We start from the raw sequence: 25,286 nt of genomic DNA, 5'->3' as shown, positions 1-25,286 counted from the left end.
ATTAGAATAATTATTGCATCCACAGAAGCATCCACACAATCATTCTTCCCATGATTCATATGCAAATGGAATGGGGAGGAACCCTAATAACTGGTACAATGGGATGTACCCTATGCCGTACACCTCATGGCAATTTTGCAGAATATGTTGTTACTCATTCTATTGTTTGAAATCACACAAAACTGTTCAGCATATTATTGAAATGTATTCTATTTAGAACAGTAGTTCATTTCAAGTAACAGTTATTCAGTGTAAAAGGAATGATTCTTTAACTAAGTATCTTTGCACTGTTGTGTGTGCAAAAGTTGAAAATCAGTAGAAGTGTGGTTATGATTCTGAGACTTAAGTAATTTATTAAATGTGTAACGTGGCATGTCAGTTAACTTTTTACTTATTCATAAAACTTAATAGTAACTAAAATAAAGACTAGCAGTACAAATAAACAGTATTTCTATTTTAATTCATCCCATGTAGGCACAAAATGACCAGTGCCAATCAGTTGGTGACTCCAAAGAGTATCGATGGCCATCGTCCACAAGAGAAGGGGAATGGAAACAGCAAACTATCCAATTAAAAACTGGACAAAATGTCCTGCAGTGGAAAACCATTGGAATGGACATCCATCATGGGAAACCGGTATTGATTAAATCGATTGAAATCAGTGGTCAGTATAAAGCATAACTGATTTATTAATGCTTGAAATATCATTAATACTCTACTAGTATAACTTACACAATTTCTGACTTCTCTAGTATTATTGTGAGTGCATCATGAATTGATTTTCACAGAACCTGACGTGTTGATTTTATATGATTATAATACTATATATCTAGTATTTCAACAACTTTAATATTTGCACAGTCAGCTTAATGATGACAGATAACCGAAGACAATAACTACAAACAGACTTTACATTAGTATTAGCAGCAATGTAAGAAAGACGATAAGATCTTGATATTTTGTAATCAAGGTATTAGTATTTGACAATTAAACATATGAAAAAGACATGAATACAAATAAAATGTGATAAAGGGAATGTGTACCATTCATAACAATAGATTAACATGTGGTAGGCTTACTTGTGAGACACAAAGACGTGCCAGACCCAGATGTAATCTGTTTCCTGAATTATTAACCATTTGTCTCATAAATTGCCATCCTTAATTTTGGTTTTAGAGGGTTTTTTCAATTGTGTATAACTAAATGTGCAGCTGATTCTTCATCTTCACATCCAGAATTCAACACACCACCAACTAAAATACAAATGTACGCAGGACAAAGTTTTCACAGTCTACGCACAGATTGCGTGCAGTGTTTCTTCCATTAGGGTAAATAACCACTGGGGGTATGAGGAGACAGTGAGAAGGACAGTCTGACACAGAATTAAAGTAAAATTATGGTCAAATCTTTGGTGGGTGTTAGTACAGTATTTGTGGATCCTGAAACAGACAGAATGAACAAGGAAAAAAACTTAGGATTAAAGTGGAAAGACAAAACCTGTAGAGGAATAAGATGCAAATAATGAGAATGTAACAGACAAGGTTCAAACAACAGAGTAATTAATTTTGTTTTTATGTTACTGACTGATAAAAGATAAGCAGGTACATGGATAACCAAGATAAAAGAAAAACTTACTTGGTGGTGTAGCTAGTATGTTCCTAAGGGTATTTCACCAACTAAATCTATTACATTGCAAGAAATAAAAGAGTGAAAACAATTAAAATAATTTAAATTCCTTCATAAATACACTGTTTTGATTTACAGGAGTTGCATTTACATCATCATGCACACCATGTCGTGCAGGGACATACAGCCCAAGTGGTGCTCGTTCCTGTCTTGAATGTCCTGAAAACCACTACTCTACAAGTGAAGCAAGTACTTGCACACCATGTAATAACATAACTGAATATGCACCCAGAATGTCCTCTTCATGCCTCCGAAGGCAGCCATGTACACATAAAGATTATTATGAAACGAGGACTCCTTGTGACGCAAATAATCAGGTATGTGTAAAGTCTCTTTAGAAAAATTATCAAAATAGTTGAGAAATCTAATCCATGTTATACAGTGATTGAAAAAAACTTTTAGAATGAAAGCTGGGCATGAAGGAAAGTTATGCACACAGAAATCAATCATATTTATTGAAATGAGTGGAAGTTGTGCACTCATTTCAAGCAATACAAAACATGATGCTCAGACATAATTGTTTATAATGTTGTGTTTATAAATTGAGACTACTTCTCATTTCCTTAGACCATGTTATATCAACAAGATGCATTCCACTCACAGTAAGTAATACCAGATGTGGGGTCACAAATTACACAAGACCCAGGTTGTTGTGATTATTTAAATTTTTGATAGAGCAATATCTTGCTGCAACTGAAATATATTTCTGGTGGTTGTGAGGAAGGACAAGTACTGACATTTAATGAAGTGATGAATGGTGTATGGGCCTGTTTTAAGTAAGGATGACAGATTCAGCTTTCAACCCATACTCTTCCTCAGAAAAAGAAGTTTATTAACACGTGCATACACTCACTTGCACACATAGTTCTGATACATTTCATGTCTGAGTCACTGTTGTATAAGACAACAGTTGAGAAAACTGTATAGGCTTAGATGATTATTTTAATCAAATGCCTACACTTATGGCCTTTATTTACTTAGATAATCATTATAATCAGATCCATACACATATTTGAATTTGCAGGATTATGTTTCAGTATGAGTATCTTTAAGGATCCAGGAGAGTGGCAGGTTTCACATCCTTTTTACATGTTCTTGTAACTGAATTCTTTATACATATGCATTACATTCTGAGTAGAGCCAACTTCAAGGGCTTGTGTAGGGAAAGAGTAAATTTGATTTTTAGATGCATTGTACAATCTGAAATTACTAAAATGATATAAATATTTAATGTAACAATTGCATAGCAGTGTAACTGATTTGATGAGTGTAAAAACAACACTTCATCCCTGAATGTTACTGCAGGTATCCTTTGACAGGCAGCAATGAAATGAGTGAATATAGACCAAAAATGACTCATGAATGAGTGATGTTTTGGATAGCAATCTTTTTTTTTGTTTGAACAACAGAAAATACAGGATGGAGTGTAACAATATTATGAGAAGGAAAGTTGCTACTCGCCATATGGTGGAGATGCTGAGTCACTGATAGGCACCACAAAAAGACTCTCAAAATTAAAGCTTTCACCCATTAATGCTGTTATCAACACTTTTTCTGTTTGTTAATATCCGTTAGCTGTTAAACTAACACAAATGTCTATTAACCAGTTATGGTAAAGTATTATTAATTTAGCAGCTGTGATGTTAATAGCAGTTGAAATTATTGAAACTTCCTGTCAGATTAATCTGCCAGGAATTTTGATATCAACGCACACTCTGCTGCAGAGTGAAAATCTCATTCTGAAAACATCCCCCAGGCTGTGGCTAAGCCATGCCTCTGCAATATCCTTTCTTTCAGGAGTGCTGGTTCTGCATGGTTCCCAGGAGAGCTCCTGTAAAGTTTGGAAGGTAGGAGACGAGGTACTGGCAGAAGTAAAGCTGTGAGGACGGGGCGTGAGTCGTGCTTCGGTAGCTCAGTTGGTAGAGCACATGCCCATGAAAGGCAAAGGTCCTGAGTTCGAGTCTTGGTCTGGCACAGAGTTATAATCTTCCAGGAAGTTTCATATCAGCGCACACTCCACTACAGAGTGAAAATCTCATTCTGGAGTTGAAATTATTGTGGTAGTTTTCAGTCTGTAGACTGGTTTAATACAGCTCTCCACACAAGTGTATCCTGTCATCTCTGCATAAATAATATATCCTCATCAATTTAATCCAGCTTGCAGTAGTCAAGCATTGGCCTCCCTGTGCGACACTTACTTCCCTCACTTCCCTGCATAAGCAAATTGATAATTTTGCAGTGTCTCAAGATAGGGCCTATCAACCAATCATTTCTTTTAGTCAAGTAATGTCATAAATTTCTTCTTTTCCCAGTTTGATTCAGTCCCTCTTCATTAATCTTTAGCATTCTTCTGTAGCGTCACATTTCAAAAGCTTCTATTCTCTTTTTGTCTGCACGGTTTATTATTCTTGTTTCTCTTGTATACAAGAATGAACTCCAGAAAATACTTTCAAAAAGGCTTTCTAATGCTTAAATTAAAGTTTGTTATTTACAAATTTTATTTTTCAGAAATACTTTTCTTGCTATTGGCAGTGTGTATTTTACATCCTCTCTACTTCAACCATTGTCAAATGTTTTGCTGCCCACTTTAAGTGTCTCACTACATTGTCTCATTTAATTTGAATACATTCCATTACACTTGTTTTACTTTTGTTGATATTCCTCTTATATGGTAACCTATTTTCAAGGCATTATCCATTTTATTCAACTAATCTTGCCATTTCAGGCAGAATTACAGTGTCATTGGCAAACCTTTAACATTTAACTTTCTTAACTCTGAATTTTAATTCTCTAGCCAAATTTCTCTTTGGTTTCCTTTACAGCTTCATCAATAAGCAGACTGGACAATGTCAAGGATAGGGTACAAATTTGTCTCATTCGTTTCTCAACTACAGCTTCTCTTACATGTCCTTTGTCTCTTAAAACTGAAGTCTGCTACATGTAAAAGTTGTAGGTGGCCTTTTGCTCCTTGTATTTTAACCTTGCCATCTTCATGATTTAAGAGAGTGTGTTTCAGTCTACATTATCAAACCCTTTCTTTAAATCTACAAATGCTATTGATATTCATACACTTGCTTCTCTTTACTCCAAAACTCTCTTTAATTTTCCTGTAGGTGGTATCTACTTCTCCATAGTCATACATTTTTCAACAGCTTTGCAGTTCTTCTTTAGGCAGTTTGCACTTTCTGTCAATCTCATTTATTCTGCATGTTTAATTAAATTTTATTCTTTTATCAATCGAATTCAATATTTCATGTGATATCCAAAGGATAGTTACTGCATCTTGTCTTTTAGATCATCTGTTGCCTTCACCGTTTCATCTGTCAAACCTATGCATTCATATTCCAATGAATTCTATTCCTCTCTTCCAGTCAACTGTCATCTAAACCTTTCAAATCCTCAACAACCAATGCTTTTTTTTTTCAGTTTACCCAGGTTCCATCTCATTAACTTCGAAACTTTCTACAGTTTCTTCAGTTCTAATTTGTGGCACCTAAACAATAAATTATAGTTAGAGTCAACATTTGCCCTGGATGTATTTTGCAGTTTAAAATCTGGTTTTGAAATCCCTACGCTACCATGATATAACCTATTTTAAACTTGATGCCTCCAGATCTCTTCCCTTATAAAAATTTCTTTTATGATTCTTAAACTTGGTGTTAGCAACGACTGAATTGTGCTCCATGCAAAATTCGACCAGGCAAGTTACCCTTCTATTTTTTTCACCCAGTCCATGTTCTCTCTCTATTTTTTTTGTGCCTGCTGCATAATGGATATAGTTATGTGCCATACACGATGTTTAGGATTATTAATCTTATTACATTAATGTATCAATGACACATTTTGTGCCACTATTGCTCATCATCGATTACTTAAACATTTTTTTTGCTAGAAATACTGTTAACTGGATGACTGCTAATTTCTTTACTAGCTGTGTATTATTATTTGTATGCCTTGATGTCAGATACTAGTGGCTCAAAACACATTACTAGTAAATAGGGACCGATAAATGCGATTTCTACCTCAAAATACGAAATTTCTTAATAGACGCTGTTTCATAGTGAATCGCATCCAGATGGACTATTTATCATAAATAGTTTGAAATATCTTTATTTTCTGCGTACAATATCGAAAATGTAAGCAGTTAAATGGCGAAGCCCAATTTGGAATGATAATGTGCACAAGAATCTACTTGCAAAAAAGAGTAATCATGTATCAATGTACCAAGCCAGTTGTGGACGGCTGAATGGTCTAAGACACATGAAGCGTAATGCAACGTAGTATTCAGCCATGGGACCTAGCTTTTTATGGGAAAGAAACGAGTACGTTTGTTTGTTAGCTAAAGCTCAAAAGATAGTATAGTGCGGACAGTTTTAACGAGGCAAAGTATGCGGCGGATGTTTTGAATGTAGTTGTATCGAATACCCTTAGAAGTCGGGCCTGAAATACACCGCTAACAATACTCTGTTAACTTCAACAAGCAATTGCGAGGTAGACGTCCGCGAACGCTTTGTAGGCCTACTGGGGTTGCTTGTTGTTTCCTGTTTTGAAATAAATGAAGCGACTAATCCTGGTCCATCACGGATTCGACTACAACCCTTACAACACCAGAAGAGATCGGCGATCCCTATGAAAATGTGACAATTCTACTGTAGATTGGTTCCAAGTAGACTTGGACACTGTTTCTATGTTTCGATACTGTGTATCGATACGTGGAACTGTTTCAGTGTTTCGGTACGGCTGTGGTTCACTGTTTCGAAACAGTGGTGTTTCACTCCGCCCCTGTCTACGATAACCGGACTAGATTCGATCTCGAGCCAGACACAGAAACTGTATCGTTGTTTCAAAATAAGGCTGTTTCAGTCAACCTGTTCTTCGAACGGACTAATTGTATCGAAACAGAGATGTTTCATTCCGCTCTGTGTCGGACGAGATTCGGGCTCGGCACATGTACTGAAACACAACATACCACTTCACGAAACACTTTCAAGAGTGTTGCAATCTTTTTGACAAGCATTAGCATGAAGCTTAAGATATCTGAAAATAAAGCTTCGTTTCTAGCTGACTGTCCTATTCCGAAATGGCGTAACATCTGCTTTATAAACACTAACCAAACGATAAAACAACCCTTACTATTCACATTCAAAATAATAAGTATGTGAAAATCATTCAGTTAAATTACCCTTTTTATAACATAAGCTTCTCTGTACATGTACAGTAATCATATTAAGAAACGCAAGTAAGCCTACAACATGTTGAATAAAAAAAAGGTGTAGTGACAGTTATTAGACATATACATAAATTTGATGTATGTTTAATTGCAAGCAATCTGTTTGACATATCACTTATGGTGTAATGGTGAATGGCAAGGGCTAGGAAGCATGGTGAATTTATAGTAATGGTTCTAAACACCTTGTAAGTCAAAATTTTTCTGTTATATTTTGTTATTTATTCGAATTATTTGGCGTTATTTGTGAGTCTATAGTCACTGTGCCTATTATCCACAATGATTCCCTTTGTGTGCATGCAAATTAGCAGGATGGGTATATTAGCCATACTAACGGAATGTGGGAATCCCACAAACATATCCGTTGTTTCTGCAGTTTGCTCCCACCTCCAGTTCTGTTCGTTGTGGTTCTTCTGTCTTCACCTATGGCTGTCATCAGCCAATTGAAAAGTATGCAGGAAATACGAAACTGCCAAGACACCTAAGTGATAGTTTCATACTTTCTGCGACATGATTCGCGCCCTCGCACCTCATTTTATATGGACATACTTATATAGTAGACATTCAAGATGATAAAATGTGTAGGTTTATTAGATTACAAAACACAAAACTGTTTCACTGTTTCGAAACGGCGTATCGAAACATTACATTGTACTGTTTCATTTGTTTCGAAACAGTTACGTGTTTCAGTTTGCCCATCTTTAGTTCCAAGCGAAATGGAGGCGGGGTTTGTTTGCCTTCACAACCCCTTCCCTTGTGGATGTCAAAATTATGGTCTGTTTACGCTCGCAGCCATCTGCGACTATAACCTAAAGCGCCCGCTCTTTGCACTGTAGCGATTAGGAAACAAAATCTGTAATGTTTTCCGATGGGGCTGAAATTCTTCCCCTAACGGTGAAATCGATCTGTTGTAAGTTCGATTCTTCTTGTACGCGAAGTGCACTGTCAGTTCTATCTGTAGCGCTGTTATTCATGGGTCATAGCAACGACCTATATATACCTCCTTGGGTCATAGGGTTATTGCTGTCTCCTCCTACCGTCCTATAAGCCTTACCTCGGTCTTCAGCAAGGTCCTGGAATCCATTCTAACCCGCCGCATCCACCAGCACCTCCACCGGCACCGCTTCCTTCCCTCCACCCAATGTGGCTTTCGACCATCCTTCTCTGCCGATGACCTTCTCCTTCACCTCACTCACCTCCTCTCCGAACAACTCAACTCCCGTCGCTCCGCCATATTCCTCTCCCTTGACCTTGAACGCGCCTATGACCGAGTGTGGCATTCTGGTCTCCTCTTCAAGCTCCAAACCTTTGCTCTTCCTATTAACTACGTCCGTCTGATCGCCTCCTTCATTTCCCACCGCCCTTCCTATGTTACTATCCACAACACTGATTCCTACACCTTCTACCCCTCTGCCGGTGTGCCCCAAGGTTCCGTCCTTTCCCCTCTTCTTTACCTTCTTTATACGGCGGACATGCCTCCACCTGCACCCCCCCTTCACCTTCTCCAGTACGCCGATGACACCGCCTTCCTTGCCCTTGCCCCCACCCTGCAACGCTCCCAACACCTTCTCCAATCCCATCTTGACCGGTTCACCTCTTGGTGTAACCAGTGGTTGCTCAAGGTCAATCCTTCCAAGACCCAGGCAATCATTGTAGGCAAAACCACCCCTTCCTTCCGTCTCCTTGATTTCTATCTTACCATTTATGGCCGTCCTATTAACCTCACACCCACCCTCAAGTACCTTGGCGTCACCCTTGACCGTCGCCTCTCCTGGACCCCTCATCTCCGGACAATCCAAGCCAAGGCACGCTCCCGACTCCACCTCCTGAAGCTCCTTTCTGGCCGCACATGGGGTCTGGACCCCTCCACCGTCCTCCACAACTATAAATCTCTCATCCGCCCTATCCTCTGTTATGCCCATCCCGCCTGGATCTCTGCCCCGCCTACCTTTTACAAATCCCTTCAAATCCTTGAACGGCATGCACTCCGCCTCGCCTATCGCATCCGCCTCCCTTCCCCCACGCGGCTCCTCTATGACCTCATCCCCTTCCCACACCTCCTCCTCTTCCTCCAACGGATACGGATCCTCTACACCTCCCGCAAGCTTGATCCTCCCCACCCGCTTGTCTCTTCCATCCTCTCCCACCCCAACCCACTGCCACGCCTGTACTCCTGTATCCCACCTGCTCTCCATCTTCACACTCTCCACACCCTCTCCCAAGGTGGCTTCCGCCGACTCCCCCTCCCGGATGATGCCCTCCTCCCCTCCATCTACCCCTCCTACCAACTTTGAGCCTTGCCTTCCCCTCTCCTCTCATTTTCCTGTGGGCACCCTCTCTCCCTTCTCTCCCTCCCTCTCTCCCTCCTTCCATCCTTACCTCCCCTCCCCCTCTCCCTGGGCTTCCACCCCCCTCTTTTCGTTTTCTCCCCTCCTCCTCCCTGGCATCCTATCTCCCCCTCCCTCCTTCCCTCCCCCTGTTTTTTCCCTTGGCAGGCCCCCAGCTTTTCGGTGTGGACAGTGCCCCTGCAAGCGCCGAAGCCCATCTCCGCAGTGTCCGTGTCTTTCGTCCCGTCTGTGCCTCGAGTGTTTCTTCGTTTTCTGCTCCACCGTTCACCTGTGCTAGTGTTCTCTGTTCCGTGCTGTGCTGCCCGTCTTTTTAAAACTGAAACAGTGCTGCGTCGGTGAACGACTTCATTTCTTTTTATTCTCTGTTGTCTTCTGATTTTTGTCCTCCATGTCTGTGTTTTGAGATTATGTCTTCCTGTTTTTATCTCTTGTATGTTTCTTGTGGCCGAAGAGCGGCATATTAGGCCGCTGCCGGCCTACCTTTGTAGGTATAAAATGACAATAAAGGAAAAAAAAAATAGGGTTATGAATGCCCACAAAAGTTCGAAATCAGCTATCTTCAAATTGGGCGGTAAAAGACAAATTATGCTCAGAAACACCTTATATCGGAAACGCTTTCACATAACTGGCGGGAAAATGCTGCTGCTTTTCAACTATGTACATGTGAGCTTTATGTAAACATGAAGTGTCCAGTATCGTTGTAAGAAATGATCCACGGACAAATAAAGAACAACAGAACAGTCATTTTTGGAAGCTGAAATGCAGCCAAACGAAGAAAACAGAGGCCATTTCGAAAGAAAAAGGTGCTGAACTTTTTGCAAAAGCAAACTTTCCAGTCAAGAAGTTCCTTATCAGCACTTTTTAAACATTCAGTTTCAAAGAATTAATCATTTGTTTGTCGTCACTCATTAGCGTGACAACCTTTTAAATTTGTGCATCTGCTCAAAAAATGGTTCAAATGGCTCTGAGCACTATGGGACTTAACTTCTGAGGTCATCAGCCCACTATAACTTAGAACTACTTAAACCTAACTAACCTAAGGACGTCACACACATCCATGCTCGAGGCAGGATTCGAACCTGCGACCGTAGCAGTCGCGCGGTTCAGACTGAAGTGCCTAGAACCACTCGTCCACACCGGCCGGCTGCATCTACTCATTTACAAACAAAGAAAATAGAATCGAATTTTACAAAAAATAGATGCGAATTTTGCCAAAAAGAGATGCTACGTTTTGCCGTCCTTACTTGTAATATATTAATATAATAAGATTAATAATCTTAAACATTGTGACTTATTGTGGTGGATACATATATCCTATATTACAACATATTCATGGAAATCTAACTGGTAATATGGCAATGACTATTTCTTTCTTTTCCAACTACTGAATTCCAGTTTTTCATCGTAAATAAATTTTATCTCCCTTAACGATCTGAATAATTTCATTCATCTCAACTTACACTATTTCAATCTCTTCATCTGTGAAGCTGACGGGCCTACAAATGTGTACTAATGTGGTGGGTACGGGCTTTGTGTCTATCTGTCGTTTAATAATATGTTCATTATGCTGTTCATAGTAGCATACTCACATTACTATTTCCCTATTCATTATTATACTTATTTCATCTTTTATTAATACTTACCTGGCTGGTAGTTCTGTTCGTTCTTCTACCACACTTGACTAATTCCTGGAATATCTTACTTCAGCTTATCAGTTTCTTGTTCCAAACTACCCAATGTATTCATCTGATTAAGAGCACTAAAGGATGTTAACTGACATAGTAATTGATAACAAGAGATATTATTTGTGCATTACAGTTCAGTGTCAGTTTCAGCTATGAATCAGCTAATGACTAAAATGAAACCTTTAACAAGGCAAGACATTATATGAAAATGCTTGTCAAGCAGTGACAGGCTGTTCATAAAATGATTAAGCATACTTTGAGCAGAACCTCATTACATGCAAAATCTGAATTTGGGACAGAACCTTAGACAGTAAGAAGTATAACAAAAGCTGGAACAGAACCACAGATAGGAAAGATGTAGATGTGAGTGTACCAGAAAAAAAGAATGGTTGCACCCAACTAGGGGAAGGCACTGCTCACGACATAGTGTATTCATTAAAGATCAGTGGAGACCCTACCTTATTAATTTATCCATTTGCTGAAAAGCTTTTCATTCTTTCCCCAAAGCATTTGTTTCCAAAATTTAGAAATAGTTCAGGCTGCTATGGATGGGTTCTTAGATATCTTACTGGTGTTGTGTTCTTCAAACCAAATATTGTATTAAATTTTGTATAAGCTGGTTCATAAGTATTATCATGTGCAACTTATAGCACCCATGATATAAATACAAAGATTTATTTGTTTCTTCATTTAATCTTCTGGACTTTTCTCTTGTTTTTACCATAAGTAAATATCTTATCTTGAAATGGCTGATATTATATTTTGGTCAAGCCTCTTTCTTTCTAATGCCTTCTTTATTGTTTCTTTTACTATCTTAATCTTTCCATCCTGAGGATTTTCACTTAACATAGGAAATTCAATATCTTCCTCAAAGATCTCAGTGAGTTTTTGTACAAAAATTTGTTCACAAGGTGCAGGGCCAGTGGATTCATTCCACAGGTTATTAATTATTAGTAATAATTAATATATTGATAATTGTAATTAATATATTAATAATTATAATTAATAATGAATAATATTAAATATTAATTGTGTTCTCAAAATGCTATATATAGCTAGCGCATGCAGAATGTATTTTGGTTCAATATTTTCTACACAACCTATTGATTTACTTTATGACTCTTTAGCTCATATTCACCCTCAGAAATTATGCTAAAGGTTTTGTATTGTTGATTTTGTGCATTCCCAGACATTTCATAAATCTCTTTGAAAAAAATTGTGGCCCATTGTCTGATGAAACTGATTTTGGTGCCCCCATATTGTAAAAGTATTCTGTTTCTAATTTTTCAGCTATGGTTTTAGTATTGGCTCTTTCTATGAGATTAAGTTTAATATGTGTAGAAAATGTGTCTAAAACTACAAAAATATCTGTATAACCTCCATTAGGTGCTGGAAGGGTGCCTGGAAAATCCACAGAAATTAACACTCTTGACTCATTAGGAAGAATTGAATGCATTAGACCTCTACACTGTACTTCAGTAGTCTTCACCCTTTTTACATTTATCACACACATCCAGCCTCTTTTTAAGCATTTGCCACAAGTTGTTAAAAGTTACCATTACCTGAATCCTGGATACAGTTTTCCCAGTGCCATAGTAGCCATAACTTTCATGAAGGTAATCATTTCCTTTATCAACATGTTTTTCTGGAAAGCAGAGCTTCCACTCCAGTTTGCCTAAAGTTTTTACCCTGAACAATAATCCATGATGTGTTATGTACTGCTTTACTCTTGTTTCCTCATTTGAATTATAGTTTTTCTTAGCTATCCTCAAACTTGGATCCATATTCTGTTCCCTTTTCATCTGTTTATAAATTAATTTCCATTGTCTATGCAACTGCATAACCTCAAGAGGCAGTTGTAAATGCCATAAACAAGAAATGCATACTGTATATCAGCTGCAATGACTTTTCACTCGCACAGACAGAAACCAAATGTACCAGTGCCAGAGTGACAGGTAAAGTACACTGCGGCTGACAGAGGGCACCTTGGTCGTGCACAATTTCATGTGGCAACGCTGCCAGTGTCATAAGGAAATTTAATATAAGTTGTACATACAGATTACTAACAATGACAAAAGTAAAGCTCACGGCATAAACTCATGCAAGATATGACAGCAAAAACTACATATGTGGTTAGCTCCTTTCAGAGTCCAAAATATGTCATCAACAGCTTCTGTCAAAATGAAATGCTGTCGACATGGTGCATTGCTTAAATAACAGTCATGAATTTATTCATTACATTAATGACCTTACACTATCGAGTGACTGTATTTTGTTTTCCTCTGGTATCACTAGTTTATGTTCCTATTATAGAAACTTTAGAGTTGGTTCAGAATAATCTTATTTTCCACAGTAAAACAGATTTGTCATTGGTGAATGAACTTATTGACTTAGTAGGCCAATCTTGTTCATTTAATTATTTTTCCTTTCATGGACATATTTTTCATCAAGATGATGGCTTACCAATGAGCTCAAGCCTTTCTGGGATTCTGAGATTTTTATAAATACCTATTATTTGGAACGTGAACTCCTTGTGAAGCAGAATGAGCTTCTTAGTAAAAATGTACTGTACAGACATTATGTTGACAATATATTCATCAGTTTTAATGGGAGTAAGGATGAGGTGCTTAGGCTACAAGAAACTTTTAACTCTTTTCACCATAGTTTAAATTTCTCTGTTGAGGGTTCTCTTAACTTTTTGGATTTATGGGTAAGTGGTAATGGCCAGTGTTTAGAATATGACAGATTTTGTAATCCAACAACAACACATGTCATTATTGTTAAAAATTCTAATTATTCCCCATCACAGAAGAAAATGTTTTTGCATTCAGTATTCCACAGGTTAAAAATTTTACACTTGACCAGTCAGCCACTGATTGGGAAATAGCCACCATTGTACAGGTAGGGATTGCAAATGCATTTAGAGAAGCTGGTATCAAGAAAATTGGTGAAAAAATTCTGTCACAGACTCACGAAGGGACTGGAGTAAAGAACAAAGAAGTTAGATGTATGATGTATGTTGGCCCACCATTGTGACATTCACCTGCTTTATTTCTTTGTTGATTGTTCTAGGTGTTGACATACTGTGTTGCTATATTGGCTGAAAAATAGGGGGGTGGAAGTTGAACTCTGACTACATAAATGATGTAGCCAGCAGTTGCACAGTTGCATTTCACTTCCATCTTTACTTTCACTGTTCACCACCCCACAATATTACACAGTTAATATGGCCAGTGCACTATTGTTTAACTTTCAATAAGCCTCATTAATAGTTTGCAGGCACACATCAGCATACTGCTACAGTACTTTACCATTGAACATCTATGAGCAGTAAAAACATAACCACACAGTTCACAGTTGTTACAGAATAATATGATATGTTTTGAACAGACACTGTCGTTGTTTTGACACATGGGCTATTTGTATTACACTTATTTCACAGTTAAGTTGATGCATTGTTGTTGAATTAACCAATACGAGTTCCTCATCTGAAATCGGCCATGGACTGACTGTCTCGGGACCAAAAATTGGGCTTTTATATATCCTCAAAATAATAGCCACTGAAACTATACATTGTTCAAAGTTTATTTAACAGATATTACAATTGAAACACAACCCATTCAATTAACTGCATATATAGAAAAATTCTGTCTTTTTAACAGTTTCTTCTACTACTAGGGTTAAGCCAAATTATTTTTTTAAATGATGAAATTAACAGATATAGTTAAACAAACAATACTTTTGACAAATCTTTTAATTACTTTGGAACTAATTAAGTGCTGCCTTTGCTAACATGTTTTTGTATAGAGCCAAATAAATACTTTAAGAATGCTTTTACTAATTCTTCCAAATGTCTAAAATTAGTGCATAATTTATATTTCTTTATAAGTCAACAATAGAATTTAAGTTACAAAACTATTACTGATGTCACCCTATAACAAAAGATACTAAAAATAATCCATTCCTCATAAGAATAAACCTGATGTAAACATTACAGTATGTATTCTTCCGTATTTGCTGGAACCTCATTGGATTTTTTTCATGTGGGACTGCAGCCAAGCTAAGCTGCCTTGAGTACTGTCAAGTATGACAATAAGGGTACATTTAGTGTTGTGCGTTACTTGCACATCAAATTACCAATAATACGGGACAGCAATTTTACCAGCGCATTTAACTTGGACACAACTGGCGGGTCAGCTGGTACAACTAGCCTGCAGTGACATGGCCAGCTGCAGTTCATACATAAAAAGAGATGATTAGAGAAGCAATACAACTTTGAATGTCATTTAATTTTTAAGCAAAATGAAATAATACAATGCAAATCTCCCACAATATGCTCCTTAGACGACTAGGCGAAAACTGCAACACATTATCATTTTTAGCTAATGTGCTACTGTAATTAAAAACAAGAATGATGAAAATTCCTGACTTAACCACAAGGTAATTTTTCTGCATAAGCTGTGTAATGTAAGAGGGTATTGAAGGATTTCACAGTATAGTTAGATATTGAAGCCACCGAACGTATTGCTTACAATCAGTCGCCTGGTAATCTCTTAGCTCCCTCCTTATCTGAATCACAGAAATACATTTCAGTTTTGAAAGTGTCACCAGCTGTGTTGATAACAAGCCTATCAACAACAGAATCCACAAAGTTAATCAGGCACAGCATTTTCTCTTCTTTTATGACAAGCTGTTCCATATCCCACCAGTGTTCAGGAATGACATGTCAAGAAGCTGCATGCATTAGTTCCGGTATGCCTGATAGCTTAACAGTCTTGTTAGTTCTTAGGCCAAATCCCACAGCTTGGCTCCAGATCAGTTCTGTTGGGTTCATATTGTAATGGTACAGTAGCAAATGTAAAAATGCAGCACTTGTATGATGTGCTTGATGCTGTGAAAATGATTGTTTTCTTGTTTCTATGATACTTATCTACCTCTGTGGTATAAAACGATGAACATAGTGCAAATGAAGAGGATTTGGTTTTTCATTTTTGCCTTAAAAATTAAATTGTTATGGATTCTTAATTTAAACAACTTTTATCAACAGTCTTTCATAAAACATTGATAATTAAGAATTTGTATTTGAAATGGAAATAGGAATTTCACATCCAATATGTGATTAGAAACAAGAAGGTGTGCATTATTCATAAAAAATGAAGATGAGTTATTACAAGATGTAGATATTTCAAATTGAATGAGAAAAAGATGAATAGTGGGGAGATATAAACCATTGCATGAATAGCCATGTTTAGTTCCATTCCATTATGCTACCAACTGTGCTACAAGTTCGATGTGGGTTTGTGTATCAACAGCATTATATAGAATGCTGGAAAAATTTCAAAGTCGATTATCTTCATAAAATTACGAAAAACATTAAGAACAGCTATTTCTCGGCACTTTTTAATCATGTTCCATGCATGTGTTTCACTACAGAACAGAAAGCAGCCTCAGCCATTTTCATACTGTGCATTAACAGCACAACAATCAGAGCACAATCCTGCCGAGGCTGTGACTGTACACGATTTTTGAAATAAAAACTATGTAGCTAAAGCATCATTAAGAAAAACGTTGATGGCTCTTAATACATTTGAATATCTTAAAGTTTCATTTAACATAACTTAGTAATAATATATCTAATACACAAGTAGGGCCTACTTCCAAGAGCGTAACAACACCAGTATACGTGTGCTATGGCTTCTGACCAATCATTGTGTTTGTGTTTGTTTACATGAGGTTTATTCTTATGATGAACAGATTATAGGAATAGCCAAAATAAATTAGGAAATTGGTGGCATACACAAAACTAAGCACAAAACTAGATCTCGTGTTGTATTCTATAAAACTGAGAGCCAACCTTTCTCTTTTATGAAAGTGCAGATTATACTCATGTATGTTAATGGTAATTAGTTCAAAAATTAAAAAATGAATTTTAATGAGGCAGTTGGCAAAACAAGAGGGGAAGTAAATATATCCCAGCTTGCTTCGTCACACCATCTCTGAAGATTGGTAATGAGTTTAAAAAGCATAATGTGGTGATAAGTTTTAACAGTATTAACAAATTGAGGAATCTCCTTGAACATAATAAAGAGCAGCCTGTTAATAAGTTTTTAAGTTTTGCAGTTTGGGGGGAGGGGGGGGGGGGCAGGAGGTGGTCTATAAGATTAAGTGTGGAGCTCGTGACAAGTTTCACATCAGACAGACTGAGAAGGAGTTCAGAAACCAATGTAGGGAACACGGTTATCCTAGCTTAGCTGAGGGAGTTCATTTATGTTTGTGCAGTCATCTGCTTCATGGCATCGAAAACAATTTACAGATTCTTCATTATGAGAATAAAGGTGTTTATTTGGATATTTTGGAAGACCTAGCAATTTTTGTATATAGACAGCACTTCCATGATTGATTACTTAATGAGCAGATCAATGGAACAAGAGATTGGTTTTTTCATATTTCTGATAATTTTTACAGTTGCTATTGGAAGTAAAATTTTGCACACTTCGCAGCCGCTGATTGTAACACAAAATTCTGTGTGACATCTGCCACAATTTTGAGTTTATTTTTTAATATCAAGTAATTTTTGCTGTCATATTTTACATGGGTTTATACCTTGAGCTTTACCTTTATCATTGTTAGGAATCTGGATATACAGTTTATATTAAATTTCCTCATGACCCTGGTGGTTCCACCACATGACATTACGGCAGCCCAAAGTGCCATTCATTGGCCGCAGCAAACATTACCTGGTACATTTGGTTTCTGTCTGTGTGAGTGAAAAGTTATTGCACCTGATATACTGTATGCATATCTTGATGTACAGCATTTACAACTGCCTCTTGAGCTTGTGTAATTGCATATGATATGTACATTTTTGCCTATTTTGATATCTTCAATTTTTTATTATTTTTGTATATTTGTGAACCTGGCAACTGTGTATTAGCGTTTGTACTATGGGAACAGTTTGTAATCCAAGACTGTAATTACTGACAGGTCACCAGGTTATGAGCTGTGCCCGAAACATGTTGTGAATATGAAAATAAAAAAAAATAAAAATCTCCAAAAACAGCTACAAGATTTTTTCAGTGACTAAACAAGCATTTGTAGAGTCATCATTTTTATTATGTCTTTCCTTAAATTTTGAAAAGCTTTCTACTCTCCAACTCCAATTTACATTCTTCTTCAATGAAATGAAATGAGCGTATGGTATTGTTGGCCGGGAGGCCCCTATTCGGGGAAGTTTGGCCACTAAGTGCAAGTCTTATTTCTTTCAACGTCACATTGGGTGACTTGCATGCCGGTGGTGAGGATGAAATGATGATGAGGGCAACACAACACCCTGTCCCAGAGTGGAAGACCTGGTCCGGAATCGAACCCGGGCCCTCTTGCATAGGAGGCAAACACATTACTACCCACCTAAGCAGCTGGACTCTTCTTCAGTAAATTACCTGAAGATGGATGACTGATCCAATATAAATCTTTGATAGTATCCAAAAAAGGTCAAACATAGCTTTAACTTTTTTTTTTGTTTCAGCTGCTGAAAAATCAGCAACATCCCTCAGTTTTTCTGGATCAAGATGTATCCCATTTTTTGTTAATTATATGTCCCAAAAATGAAATTTCCATTTTTACACATTCAAACTTACTCACCTTTAATTTCATTCTCATTTTGCCAATAGCTTTCAACACTTTATCCAAAATTTTACAGATCTAAATCTAATCAGAACTTGCAAACAAAATATCATCAACATAAACAGTTGCTTTGTTAATCAATTCATTACTCAAAACTTTATCAAAAGTCCTAATGAACAGACATATTCCGATAACCACAAGCTACAACAAAAGAAGTAAAAACTTTATATCCATTGAAGTTTTATAAATTTTTGTGAGTACTGGCTGACCAATCACTTTATCTCAGAACTATTTAATTTAATTTGCTAGCATCTAGAATCAACTCTGACACCTCCATTCTTTTTCCAACAACTACCAAAACATTATTATATTTGCTGTTAGATCACTTAATTATGCCCCATTGAAGCATCTTCTCTGTTTCTTTCCTAACCACTTCTTTCTTGGAAAACAGAATAGTGAAAGGTTTCTGAAAAGTGGTTCATAGTCTTCACTCAAAATATTTTACTAATCCAGGATTATCTGAAAATAACTTTTATTGTTCTGCTTCAATGATTCTTTTAAATCACTCATTTGGTCAGATGTTATGCTTTTCATATTTTCTACTCTCTTATTTATCTCTACCTGTACTTGTTCTTCATCAGTCTTACATGTGTCACTTCTTAGGAACTTTCACAGTGGCGCCCACAATTCTTATTCCTGACACAAGAGTAATTATAGTTCAACCACTCTTTTTAACGAATTCAAAAAGTACTTCTGAGATTATATTTAATTCACTTCCACTACCCAGGAGACACTAAACAGGTACTCACTGGATATCAGCCTCAGTCATAGGATGCCATACTTCACTGTTACTTACTATTGTATCCCCCTCATGTAACAAATCCTCATTAATTTATTTTCTAGAAAAACATTGTCCTGCTCACTAAATCTACTTTCACTTACAGATAAGCAACAAGCAGGATAACTCTCTTCCCTACTTATTTCTTCACTAGTCTCGAACTCTTGCTCATTCTTGCCATGTTCACTTTCAACATTTATTATCTCTATACAGGGTGTTACAAAAAGGTACGGCCAAACTTTCAAGAAACATTCCTCACACACAAATAAAGAAAAGATATTATGTGGACATGTGTCCAGATACGCTTAATTTCCATGTTGGAGCTCATTTTAGTTTCATCAGTTTGTACTGTACTTCCTCGGTTCACCACCAGTTGGCCCAATTGAAGGAAGGTAATGTTGACTTCGGTGCTTGTATTGACATGTGACTCATTGCTCTACAGTTCTAGCATCAAGCACATCAGTACGTAGCATCAACAGGTTAGTGTTCATCACGAATGTGGTTTTGCAGTCAGTGCAATGTTTACAAATTTGGAGGTGGCAGATGCCCATTTGATGTTTGGATTAGCATGGGGCAATAGCCATGGTGCGGTACATTTGTACCGAGACAGATTTCCAGAACAAAGGTGTCCCGACAGGAAGAAGTTCGAAGCAACTGATTGGCGTCTTAGGGAGCACGGAACATTCCAACCTATGACTCGTGACTGGGGAAGAAGTAGAATGATGAAGACACCTGCAATGGATGAGGCAATTATTCATGCAGTTGACGATAACCCTAATGTCAGTCATAGAAGTTGCTGCTGTACAAGGTAACGTTGACCATGTCACTGTATGGAGAGTGCTACGGGAGAACCAGTTGTTTCCGTACCATGTACAGCATGTGCAGGCACTATCAGCAGCTGATTGGCCTCTACGGGTACACTTCTGCGAATGGTTCATCCAACAATGTGTCAATCCTCATTTCAGTGTAAATGTTCTATTTATGGATGAGGCTTCATTCCAACCTGATCAAATTGTAAATTTTCACAATCGACATGTGTGGGCTGACGAGAATCCGCACGCAATTATGCAATCACGTCATCAACACAGATTTTCTGTGAACGTTTGGGAAGGCATTGTTGGTGATGTCTTGATTGGGCCCCATGTTCTTCCACCAACGCTCATTGGAGCATGTTATCGTGATTTCATACTGGATACTCTACCTGTGCTGCTAGAACATGTGCCTTTACAAGTATGACACAACATGTGGTTCATGCATGATGGAGCTCCTGTACATTTCAGTCGAAGTGTTTGTACGCTTCTCAACAACAGATTCAGTGACCGATGGAGTGGTAGAGGTGGACCAATTCCATGGCCTCCACGCTCTCCTGACCTCAACCCTCTTGACTTTCATTTATAGGGTCATTTGAAAGCTCTTGTCTACGCAACCCCGGTACCAAATGTAGAGACTCTTCGTGCTCGTATTGTGGATGGCTGTGATACAATACGCCATTCTCCAGGGCTGCATCAGTGCATCAGAGATTCCATGTGATGGAGGGTGGATGCATGTATCCTCACTAACGGAGGACATTTTGAACATTTCCTGTAACAAAGTATTTGAAGTCATGCTGGTATATTCTGTTGCTGTGTGTTTCCTTTCCATGATTAATGTGATTTGAAGAGAAGTAATAAAATGAGCTCTAACATGGAAAGTAAGCATTTCCGCACAAATGTCCACGTAACATATTTTCTTTCTTTGTGTTTGAGGAATGTTTCCTGAAAGTTTGGCTGTACCTTTTTGTAACACCCTGTAGATATCACATTACTCTCAGTGTCAAACAAATTCAGATATTTCTTCTTTCTCTTCCTCTTCATTACTCTTACACTCTTTACTACTTTCATCAACACTTAAGCTATTATTTGAACCACTACTACTGTCACTGTCACTTCCTTCAAAAACTTGATCAGCTATTCTCGATCCTCACAATTTGACCATGAAGAATGACACTTAAATTACTTTGCTGTCTGCAGTTGTTTATATTTTTCATGACACTCTGTTACCCTATTTGATAATATTTCTTACACTGAACAATTAAACACTCTACTATTTTATCTATTTGCTTTATCATTTGATCTACTTCAATTTAATTGGATCACTCTATTGGGAACATTTCTATTTATTGTGGATTGTGGTTTATTTGTCTCATAATGTACATAATCATTGGATGCAGGTATAGTAGATACTTCAAATTTGTGGTAAAATTTCACCAGAAACAAAGAACAGTTGATGTTAACAAACAGCATAATAATAATAATAATAATAATACAATTTTGTTATATATACATACAATAAAATCTAACACTTAATTAGCCCTTGCTCAAATTATCATTTCATCCTCTATGAATTCTTCTGTTGTATTGTAGCATTTCTTCCACTGAATCTGCTGTAGTTATGTTTTTAAAATTTCTGACTTCATATTGAATATATTTTTGCCCCTTAACTTGTTATACAGGGTGAGTCAGGAGGAAAGGTACATGCTTTAATGGGTGATACTACTGGTGATTCTGAACAAAACACTTCTAATGAACATATGCCCTTTTCTTAACCATCTCCGGGTAAACCAATGTAAACAGCGAGGAATGGGAAGGTGCAGGTGACAGGAAATTAAGATACTGTTTTGTTATGGTTTGTTTAATTGTGTACATTTTCACAGAAGATGTTGAAACAGTCCACCATCAACTTCAGTACATGTTGCTGCTCTTGTAGACAGGTGTTGTGTCACCGATCAGAGCTCAGTTTTGCATTCCTTTACTTGGGCACAAGCATGTAAAATATTAGCAAGAAGTTCCTTTCTTGTGTCCACTCTGTGCTTGTAAACGTCACTCTTCAGCCACCCCTACAAACAATAATCCTATGGGGTAATATCAGGTGACCTTGGCAGCCAAGCAATGACTCCCCAGTGACTGATCCAATGACCAGGATACATTGTGTTGAGATACTGTGTCACTGGGCATACAGAATGTGTAGGAGCTCTGTCATGCTGAAAGTACATATGAGCTCATGTTGCCAAAGGGATATCCTCCACTTATTCTGGCAACACATTTTGAAGAATATCAAGATACCATGTCCCAGTAAGACGGTTATCTAAAACAACTGGACCGATGAGTTGGTCATCAATAATACCGCACCACACGTTGACTGAGAACAGTCATTGAAAATTCATTTCCACAGTAGTGTGCACATTTTCACTTGCCCATACCTGAAGAGTTGCACTTGTTGTTGATTCTGTTGAAGGTTAATGTTGACTCATCAGTGAACAGAATACATGGAATTAATCACTCATTGCCAATGATCCATTGACAAAATTCTTGCCAGACGGCAGCATCTCCTTCATGGAGATGTTGTACACACTGCCAATGAAAGGGATACAGAGTGTGCTCATGTACTGTGCGTATCACTCATGTTTGTGGAATACCAAGTTGGGCAGCAATTCTTCTAGAGCTAGTAGTAGGGTTGCGTTCCACTACTTGAAGAATGTTCTCAGCTGCATTAAAAGTTTTTTGTACAGGACGTTCAGAGACAAAATTTACTCTGGGAAGTGTGCCATGCTCACGCAATCCATGAAACACCCTGCTAAATACCCTGCTATTTTGCACTCTGAGGTTCAGAAATAATTGTTGGTATTCTCGCACAGCAGCTCTGGAGTTCCCATTGGACATACCATAGACAAACACCATGGCAGCATACTCTGCATGTGTAAAGATCCATGGTATTTTCATTACACAAAACTGTATTTGTTGTACACATAACAACACTATGGTACCATGCACTATGAGAAGTACTGTTGGACTGAGACTTGTGGTAAACAACTGCACCAAGCACAAGTGAATTGCATACTGACATGGTTAGCAAGGATGACACTACACGTTTCCTGTTCCAAGTTGTTTTCATTGGTTTACCCAGAAACGGTTAAGAAAAGGGCATATGTTTATTAGGAGTTTTTCGTTCAGAATCACCACCAGTATCACCCCCCAAAGCATGTACCTTTCCTCCTGACTCACCCTGTATATTGTCATCTCCATATACTGTGGAGCCCATGCATATAAATTCAAATGGTGTGTGGGTATCATAAAATTATTTTTATTTCTTGTGTTATATGTATGTTAAAATGATTCTCCTCAAATAATTTTTGTGTGCTGTGTAGGAAGGTCATAATTTTATAAATGTATATGGAGGGAAAAGTTAGGATTTGTACTTTCCGAAATATAGGCCGACAAGACTGTGTTTGCTGTGCAGTACACATGAATCACACAATATTCTTTTGCAATTTCAGCATTAATGATACACTACTTGAACTTCTTCAGAAAATTATCCCATATCCAATGACAGATTCAAAATAACTATTGAAAATGTAAAACTGCTTAGTTTATTTGACAGGAAATCAATATGTGTATTCCAGCATAAGTTTTTGTCCACATTTAGTCCCCAGAATTTGGCTATGTCAACTTCTTTCATAGGCTGATTGTTATGTTGTATTTTAAGCTCTACACATTTTGAAATGTACCGTATGGGCTTTTGCAATGTTCAGTTTCAACCCATTTAACTGGAACCAGTTTTCTAAGGTATCAAGTGTGCTTACAATGGAACTCAGAATTTTTTCTACATCATCATCTTCAATTAAAACAGAAGTATCATCTGCAGACAGCACTGATGGGTAAATCATTTATGTAGAATAGGAACAGAATTGGCCTCAAAATGGAGTCTTGAGGCACACCTTGTGATACTGTACTCCATTTAAAATAATAAGTCACTGCCTTTGAGGTGATAGTTGCCCTTTGTTTTCTATTAGCCAATTTAAAGCATTGTCCTTAATCCCATATTTGTATAATTTGTAGATAAGCAAGTCATAGTTCACAGAATTAAATACTTTTGTCAGATTGCAGTAGTTACCTGCAACTTTACTCCTCTGATCCAATGATTTGCCCGTCTTCTCAGTAAAGTTATTCACTGTGTCCAGAGTGTTTTTTTCTAGTTGAAATCCAAACTGGTCACTTATAATAATAATGTTTTTTACAATAAAGTTTTTGATCTTCCCTTGATCCTTTCTTGAACAAAGGTCTGACGTTGGCATACTTCAAAACATTGGGAATTGATGTTCAAAAGTGTGGTTGAATATTTTAGTCAGGTGCTATTTTGCCACACACTGTTTTAGTTGCTTTAATAGATATACCATCCCACCCAGCAGAGCTTTTACTTTTTAATGATAATAAAACATTTTACACATACTTTATCATGACTTTTTAAAAATTCATGAAATACTCAGCTCCTTGGTGGATTCAAAATGGATTTACTTTATTCTGACACTCTGCTACATCAGCATTTGACTTTGCCAAATTTATGAAGAATTCATTTAAATGCTCTGACATTTGAGCTGGGTTTACAATAAAGCTATCATCTACTTTTAATCCTAGATATTTCATTACTACTAACTCTAACAACTAACTCTGATTTAACAACAGACCACACTGCTTTTGTTTTAATTTTATGTTGTACAGTGAACTTCTTGTTTGCCACTTCTTTGGCTGCCCTCACAACTTTTTTATGTATAGCTTTATAATGATGAACATGCTCAGTAAAACATCTGTTTTATTATATTTCAGTTCATTGTGGAGTTTGCTTTTCCTGGCACTAGAAATTTTTGTACCCTGGGTTATCCATTTAAGTTTATCAGTCCTTTTTTGCATGTGGTTCTAAATGGAAAAGTTTAATTAAGTATTTCAAGAAAGCTACTTAACATTTTTTTGAGGTCACTGTTCCTCAGAATACAGCTGCTGCAAGGCCATTCAACCTCTCTTAATTTATTTCTAAATGTAATCGAATACTTTTCATTGATGTTCCTT

General features: G+C 37.3%; 1 protein-coding gene across 1 annotated transcript in view; it reads left to right on the top strand.

The window, feature by feature from the left end:
* The window catches only part of LOC126298462 (endosome/lysosome-associated apoptosis and autophagy regulator family member 2-like), a 223,396-nt gene that overhangs the window by 129,980 nt on the left and 68,130 nt on the right, over positions 1-25,286 (top strand). The window contains exons 5-6 of the mRNA XM_049989792.1: positions 475-664; positions 1,765-2,003. Coding sequence (XP_049845749.1) covers positions 475-664; positions 1,765-2,003 — 429 coding nt within the window. The remainder of the gene's footprint in view (positions 1-474; positions 665-1,764; positions 2,004-25,286) is intronic.

Source organism: Schistocerca gregaria, chromosome X (genome assembly GCF_023897955.1).
Source record: "Schistocerca gregaria isolate iqSchGreg1 chromosome X, iqSchGreg1.2, whole genome shotgun sequence".
Classification (NCBI taxonomy): Eukaryota; Metazoa; Arthropoda; class Insecta; order Orthoptera; family Acrididae; genus Schistocerca; species Schistocerca gregaria.
The sequence above is the reverse complement of the archived record's forward strand: the minus strand, read 5'-3'. Positions and strand labels throughout refer to the sequence as shown.